Here is an 8,394-nt window from a genome sequence, read left to right as displayed (position 1 = left end):
GAACCTGTCAGTGAGGTAGCAAATGTAGAGAACAGCTCTTCAGGAGAAAGGGGGGAGCTGAAGACACCTGATGGAGTCCCTGCCTGTGTCACAGTCATGGGTCAGGCTGCCACGAGAGCTCAAAAAAGATAAAAGGAGGGAGAGTAATTAAAATCCCCTCAATGTAGTCCTGCTCATTCTGTGTCAATGTTTTCCATGGGCTTAGGAGTCTGATTCAGCAGCCATGCAAGAAGGACTGATGACCAGCATGACACACCATGCTTGCCCCACTCTTTCTCTGTGGGACGTTTGAAAAGAGGATTTATCTAATCCCTTCCTACAACAAAATCTTAAGAATATTTTTCTCCAGCCCTTTATACACCACCTGCAGTGCCCTGCATTGGACTTTACCTGGGGCCATAAGATGCCTCTGCTCAAAAAAGTGCATTGCTGGGTCAAGTGAAAGGCAGATATCACCTTCCTGCTCACCTAAAACAACATATGCACACACACAGAGTGAGGTCCACCCCTCTCAGCCCTTCAGTGAGACAACACTTCACCTCCCAGTCTCCTGAACCTGTCAGCTGGTTGTTTCAGCTGCACCACCAAGTCTGGCAACCAAGCCCTTTCCCTGGTCTTTCAAGCTTCTCAGCGTGGGCCAGCACTGCCTAGAGAGGATCTTCTGGAAACCAAGGATAATTCTGGCACTGGATAATACAACCACAGAGCTGAAAATCTCTGCAAGCCACAGAGAGACAAAATACCCCTGTCCCCCTGTTTCTCTTCTTTCTAGATATCACCTAGGAAAAGTTCATCCCCTCTAATGCCGCCCTTTCCTGTTGTTATAACACCTTTTATAAATGGAGGGTGTGATGCTCTACCACCAAACCCAAAATGTTTTCCCTACTAGTTTTGTTCCACACAGCTCCCTTGGGTCGGTACCCCTAAAACTTCCCTGTGTCCCTCACCCAAACCCCACATCTCCTCATCAGGGGAGGCAAGACCCTGGACCCATCATCTCTGTCAGGTGTCCGCACACAGATGCACAAGCGCAAGCCAAGAGCCACGGCCCCAGGGCTCACTGCCTGTTTCTTAGGTGTGAAGTCTCCCCATGATCCTTGAAGCACATGACTGTAACTGTGCTCACCCCCACAGCCCTTTCCAGTGCTGTGTCACACGTATCTGTCCACGCTTCTGCCCTCGAGGATCGCAAAGCAAAAGTCCCTGCCTCATGCAAGGCTGGTGCTGCTGTCACCAAGCTGCAGCTTTGTGGCTGGGCTTCGAGGTATGTGGTCATCAGCAGGAAGCAAAGTCTGCATCAGAGCTGTGATGATTCAGGGGGTTTTGGGGTGTTTTTTTGCTTCCCCACCAGCCAATGAGAGCACTCACAGAAGCACTTCTCCGGCAGGAAGCAGGGTAGTTACTCCTCTGGCTGTCGGGCTCCGCTTCTGGAGTGCTGGAAATGGCAGCGAACTTCGCCTGCAGCTTCGCTGCACTTTGCTGTTTGGCACTCTGGAGCTTCACCAGGACTTCAGGCGGTAAGAATGGAAAATAATTGCTGTTTTCCTTGTGGTTTACGTTCTGTGAGTGCTGCTACATAGGGCTCTGGTAAAGAACAGCCTTTCTCCCACTGCTGCCCGTGCTGGCTCAGCCCTGCAGGGCTCAGGCTGCAGCTGAAAACCCAACTGCTCAAAAGACTTTCTCCTTGTGTAGTGAACCATGCCATCCAGGGGTATCATTTAAGGGTTTTAAAGTCAATTTATGGTTTTAACTCATTTGTCAGTGTTTAAACTCTGCATGACCTTGATTATTAAATCTAAAGACTGCGGGTAACAATCTGACTGCTAAGTACAGATGGACACTTGAGTGCAGATTAGCTGACTTTTAATGAAGCATTAACCTGTTTCATTTCTTTCTTTGCTGAGCAAGGGAACTCTCTTGATTGCAGCTGGCCTTAAATCTTTAGAATGGGAGCTGCAGACATGAGTGTTTTTCTCTGAAGGTTTTGGTCCAGTACTACTGAATATATTTCAGCATTACTTTGGTTCACATATACAGAAAGAACTCAGGGATGTTGTTTGTTAGCCAGTAGCTTTTTGTTTCTGCTGTGGTTTCCTTTGGGGGCTGCAGAGGCATGCAGGAACTCTGCCACATCTTAAATGTAAAGATAAAGCCCTAGCCTTGCTAGGGGGAGGAAGTTTTTAAAGGAGGCAGAAAGGGGGAGGAGGTTTTCTAAGCATCTGGTGGGAAAAAAAATCAACACATTGCAATCTGCTTATTTGTTTCACTGCAGCCTCAGAGGGAGCAGCCACAGGATTGCTCTCTCATACTGCAGGAACAAGGTCCCCAAAGCAATCCTCAAGGAGGAAAGCACAAGAGAGAACCTCTTAACACAACATTCAACTCATATCTGCAAAAACAGCCCTTGTTTGCTTAATAACAGATGGTTGCCAGTTAATTTTGAGCAAGAAAAGGGTCTAACTCTACTATTGCCCAACAGAAGGAGCAGGAGGAGGCCTGACTTTTCCATCTCTCTCTTCACATTTCCAAATCCAGGAGCAAGGATGGGCTCTGAATGTGATTGCTCTGGTCCTAAGCATCTCTCACTAGAGCAGCAAGAGTTGTCTGCCCAGATTGTGAGATCTGAGATCTTGATAGGCCACACACTCGTGGCCTCTGGGTATTGTAGGTGCCTGGCCAAGTTGTGCTGTGCCTCTGCTCCCACACAGCCTGGATGTTTCAGGAATGCTGGTGTGCCTAGAGCCCTGCAGTACTGTTTGACCCTCTGAGCCAAGTCTGCCTTGTGCCTGGAATGGGGCCATCACCTTACACAAATTCTAATTTTTAGGAAATGGCACTCAAGCCAGGGATGAAATGGTCAGAAAAGTCTGCAGAGAGAAAACCAGAATTACAGGTACCTCACACCAGAAGAGTCCCTGGGGTTTGGAAATAGAGTACTGCAAGCAATTCCAAACACTAAAAGTGATTTCAGACCCGTGTGTTTGCCATGCAGTGACCACCTTGAATGGGAATGAAAGCACACAAAGAAAACCAAATCCTAGCCTTAAGGAATCTGAGTCCCCAGAGGAAAATGGTGGGATAAAGAGCTCCCACGAGGGCTCAGTAGATTTTATACCAAATTTGCTCTGGTATGAGTCATTTTCAACAGCTGCAACAGGTGAACAAGGTAAAATGCCCAGTACCCCTTGGTGAAAGCTGGGGGAAAATACAACCTATAACCTATCCCCTGCTTACAACACATGCTATATTGAGTCTGCCTGTCCACAACACCTGTCCAGCTTGCTCACCTCTCCAGGTGATGCATTTCAGAGGCCTGGCCATGTGTGACACTGCTGGATCTCCCAGGCGCTGGAGTCAGGAACAAGGGCTCTTGGACTCTGACTCTTGGTTTGAATAATACACGTAATAGTTTTCTTCCCATCCACAGAGCATGATTTCAGCCAGCCTCATTCACCCCATGCCTATAAAAGACATCACCATGACTCAAGAGGTGTTGAGGGTTCTCAAAAGCCACAAAAGGACATTGTGTTAAGATTAAAAGAGGCTGTGGTTACCACCCCCTTCTACAAAGAACAGTATCTGATGTCAACACCCCCACAGTGCAACACCTGCCTTTCCAACAGGTGTGAGAGCAGATATTCAAGCAAGGTGCTGGGGAGCAGCAAGAAGAGCCCAAGGCAGCAACCTGCTCTCAGCCTGGCAGAATGTCCCAGCTGCTAGGTGAGCTCAGGAAAAAGCTGGTTCCTATGGCTGTTGGGTTGGTATTGATGGCACAGGAAAAAGCATAGCATTTCTGAGGAAGAGGACAGCTGGCATTGTGGGCAAACCTGCTCTGCCTGGAGCTTCATTTCTGCCTGCAGACAGGTCCTGCATGGCCCTCCTCAATCACCTGTGGATCCAGTGCCTTAAACCCCTGTGAAAAGTTTTACCCATGAGCTGAGCACTGGGTAAGATGCGCTGGCCTGAGAAATACCTTTGGTCCAAGGCTGGATGGTCACAAGCTCCTGTGACTCTCGAATCCCACCCTCGCTGCAGTGGGAAAACACCATCCCACACAGAACAGTCTTGGGATCTACAAGTGGATTCTGGGCTGTTGGCTGAAAAAACACCACAACACTTGCCCAGCACTGGCTGCACCCATAGTGCCAACACAGATCAGAGTTATGGCACAGGGGAGCTGATCACCTCCACAGCAGACAGAAAGCCACCTGCTGAACATCACTCCTCTCCAACACACGGCCTGGGTCTCTCAGCTCCCACCTGCAAGGAAATACAGGGATCATTAAGGTAGCTGGGGTATCAGCCAGGAAGAGAGATGGATTTGGACATCCTTGGGTTGAGGAGGGATGTGGAACTGAGTCTCTCCTTTGCAGGTCGAGGTGTATGTAAATCCCTGAGCACTGCTACAAGTGTGTGCAGCAATTAACACCTGTGAGAAGGATGTGACAGTACAAGTAGGATGTGCATAATCAACATGTGAGATAAATTTTTGTCACCTTCTATGCTGATGATGGCACGTAATTCTGGTTTGGTTTGGGTTTTTTTTAGTAGACTTTGGATCATCAAGCTGCCCCTGCAGACTGGCTTATGTACACAGCCTGTGCTCTGTGCAGCTGGCTGGGGGTGAGAGAGCTGTCTGTGAGAAAAAGGTAGAGGTGATAAAAAGCTTGACTTTCACAGCAGATTTAGTACAACCTCTGTGTGTAAATCTGTGTGCACGAGCACACCCAGGCTCAGTGCCTGCACGCACACAGGGTCACCTCCTGCACCGGCAGCCCTTGGCCTTAGCAGTGGCTGGATGGCACCTTCTGCAGGGCTGGGGATTCTTTCCTTTTCTTTGATTTCAGAATCGGGAAAATGGAGAGGAAGGGAAATGTAAAAGGGGGTGAAATAATGACATCAACTGTAAGCTCTGAGCTTCTTTTAAATGTTTGAAAATTAAGCGGTGCATGGGGAAAGAGCTACACAAGCAAGTAAAAATATACAGTAAATGGTTCTGTGAAGTGCTGTAATGTGAAAGGTCATGGGTTAACCCCCCACACTCCCCAGTTTCCATTTCCTGCACACCTTGCTTCTCCACTCCATGACCTTGGTAATCACAGAATTGTTTGGGTTGGAAGGGACCTTACAGACCATCTACTTCCAACTGCCCTGCCACAGACAGAGACAGCTTCCACTGGACCAGGTTGCTCAAAGCCCCACCTAGCCTGGACTTGAAAACTTCCAGGGATTAAACATGTGCCAGTGTCTCATCACCCTTTCAGTGAAGAATTTCTTCCTAACATCTGAATCCTTCTAACATAAAAACCTCAAGATGCCATCAAAGGTTTAAGGGTGTGGTGTGGGATAAAAACTTGTATCTGTAAGATAAGATATGCAAATTAAGAGCAGCAGGACTCTCGAGACAGTGTTTGATATGTTATCAAAACGATATTGCTCTCTGAGCAACATGACCTCTCTTTATAAGCAGTTTCAAAGTTGGTCCTTTCATAAACCAGGAGTTGTAACAGAGACATTGAAATAATATTTGTGATACTCTGGCTTCTTCTAAATAATTTTGAGCTCTGCTTTCACTTCTGGCAGCATCTCTTTATGTCACTTTGTTTCCTAGGACTGTTTCACCATTTCAGGCATATAAACAAAAACTACTTTGCAACAGATGCGAGCAGAGACCTTCTGAAGTACAAATGCATTGGACAAGTAAAAGGGTTTAGCATTGGTTCAGGGGGCTGAAGCTCCCATCCTTTCATGCCCCTGATGTGTTTTACCCTGGTGTTTTGTGTTGTTTCAGGTACACATGTTACACCACCACACTCAACCATAAGACCTGGCTTCCCCGTCCCAGTGAGCACCAACAACCCCGAGGTCCGCAAGGCCGCTCGCTTTGGGGTCTACAGATACAACAACAGCTCCAATGACCTCTTCCTCTTTAAGGAATCACAGATAAAGAAAGCCATGGTACAGGTAAGAGCAGCAGGCTCCTGGTGGTTCTCCAAATCATCTTCTAACTGACCCTCCTATGGCATATCCGAGACACAAAATCCCTGATCTTCCTCAGGGCTGCTAAAGCTGTCCCCTGTAGCACTGCTACACAGGAGGGCTCTGTGTAGGTGACGCACAGTTCTCAGCTGTAGCACTTGATTCCTAGCCAAAGTTTGGGCATCTCTTTTCCCTGCCCTCACTTTAAAGGAGGAAACTGCTTTCTCTAGGTAGTCAGAGGGCTGAAGTACATGCTTCACGTGGAAATCAAACGCACCGTGTGTGAGAAGAGGGATCACCCCAGCCTGGACAGCTGTCACTTCCAGAGGGAAAAAAACCTGCAACAGGTATGTGTTCAATTTATTTGGGGTGCCCAGGAATGCAGGGGATTCTTGGTAATTTCTAGCTGTAGAATCCCTTTTAGACCAGCTCTGCCATGTCTCCATATGTGTACAAGCCTCTCCTCTGCAGAGCCAGCTGGGGTGAGGCCAGGTTATCCTTTCACGCATCCAGGGCCAGCTCCTGTCCGCAGGGAGTTGAACCAGACACATCCACCCAGCCCATATTCCTGGGTGACTGAGGAGAGTGTGCAGAAATAGCACAGGTGCTAGATAGATTTCCTGGCTGGGAAACACTTTACACAGGCTTTCCCACTAGACAGGATTACTTAGCAAACAGTACTTTTCCTAGGATAAAGTGAGCAGACAAAAGGATGCTGTATTCTCCTGCCCCATCACAGCCTGCAATGCTGAGATTAACCAGCAGACACCTGAACTTTCTCACCTATTCCTCTTTTATTCACAGATGCTGAGATGCTATTTTGAGGTCTGGATAACACCTTGGACACACAAAGTGCATATCCCTGTTGTCCACTGTCACCAAGACCTTTCCCTGTGAGAGCCTGACTTAGAGAATCTTCCACCATGAGTTTTTCCTTGCCTGGACTGCTGAGGTCAATACTGAAGTGAGGAACAGCTGTACAGAACTGCACAGAGCTTTTTTCTCAAACCATATGGTTGTTTTTTTCCTTGAGAAAGAAACTCAAAAGACAAGGCCTGCCTTGACTGAATGTCTTGCTATCCAGTTGTGTATCTGTTTTTCCAAAACTAAACTGCACATGAACATGTGTTGTCATTCATTTGCCATCCATCCTCTGGCTGAATTTCCAAGCACTCCCAGGAAGCTCTGTTGCACTTGTTTTGTGATGAACTTTCACAAAGCCATGATGGAAACAAGTCTAAACCACAGCACATGTGAATACAACACCGAGCAAAGCTTGACAACAGTGGGGTGGTTTGCCTGGGTATACACACACACACAAGTTTTAAGATTTTCCAGTGCCAGGAAAATGGTCAGACACATGCCAGGAAGGCAAGAGGGAGAGCTGGTTTTGTTTTTTTTTTTTAAGATAGAGGTAAGGATAAGGATGTCTTGAAACACAGACATCCCAGAAATTAAACAGTCCAACGAGTGCTTCCACTCTAATCAAAAGCTAAGCTACACTGTGAAAGGGCATCACTGCAAATGCCAAGGCTAATAAATCTAATCATATTGCCAAATAATAATTCTGAGGTTAAACAGCATAGTTCCATTCAGGTTAATATACAACATTTAATCTCTGGCAGACCATAGCTTATATTCAGGTTCAGTACAATGATGGTCTTCTCTAGGTGGGCATCTACCATTTCTTCAGTCTTCACTCTTCATCCATGGGCTAATTATTGCTTACAGTGGACTAAGGTCCCTGTTAGGAAGGATTTGGGTAGCTGGTCCCTTAAAACAGCCGTAAAGTCTGAGCCTATGATCAGTCATACACAGACCAGCACTTCTAAATGGGCAGGGCCCTGATCTAAGCCACAAACACTTTTTTTTTTAAACACAAATACTCCTTTTTTTCTGGAAGTTGTTGCCTTTCTGCAACAATATTGTAACTTCTATTAGCAGTAACACTCCCACTTTCAGCCCTTTTAACAAGCATTCCAGTCAATAAAGGCCAGTGAATGGCCTGGCTCCAAGCCAAGGTCCGGGGATCTTAAAACAGATTGTATTAGTAGTACAGCTGAGTATCTGCTCCAAGTAACACCAAAGCTGGGCAAGTCCCAAGTTCTGCTTCAGAAACACCACTTGTGATGAACAGGTGGCTCAGCAGCAGCTCAAATTCAGCATCCAGTGACGGAGAGGCAGCTGTGCTGAATCTTATCTTTGGGAACAGGAGTGTCTTGGCTGGGGAAAAAGAAAAAACCAAAAAAAACCCAAAAAACCCCCAAAAACAGTGCTCTAAAGAAAGCTCCAGAAGGGGCACAAGAGGATGTAATGTGATGCTACATTCAGCCATCACACAAGCCACCACTAACAGCCTGGTGCCAAAGACAAGGAGAAAGAAAGCGTTGGTGGCTTGGGCTGTCCACAAAGCAG

General features: G+C 47.0%; 1 protein-coding gene across 1 annotated transcript; it reads left to right on the top strand.

Moving 5' to 3' along the window:
• The first annotated feature begins 1,381 nt into the window (after positions 1-1,381).
• Positions 1,382-7,090, top strand: CST7 (cystatin F). Its single transcript, XM_041489420.1, has 4 exons — positions 1,382-1,517; positions 5,792-5,964; positions 6,210-6,326; positions 6,784-7,090. Exons 1-4 carry the CDS (start codon positions 1,442-1,444, stop codon positions 6,874-6,876), a joined length of 459 nt encoding a protein of 152 aa, XP_041345354.1. The 5' UTR covers positions 1,382-1,441; the 3' UTR covers positions 6,877-7,090.
• The last annotated feature ends 1,304 nt before the right edge of the window (positions 7,091-8,394 follow it).

Source organism: Pyrgilauda ruficollis, unplaced genomic scaffold (genome assembly GCF_017590135.1).
Source record: "Pyrgilauda ruficollis isolate IOZ18807 unplaced genomic scaffold, ASM1759013v1 scaffold93, whole genome shotgun sequence".
NCBI classification, from domain to species: domain Eukaryota; kingdom Metazoa; phylum Chordata; class Aves; order Passeriformes; family Passeridae; genus Pyrgilauda; species Pyrgilauda ruficollis.
Note: the sequence above shows the minus strand (reverse complement) of the source record. Positions and strands in the feature narration are given on the sequence as shown.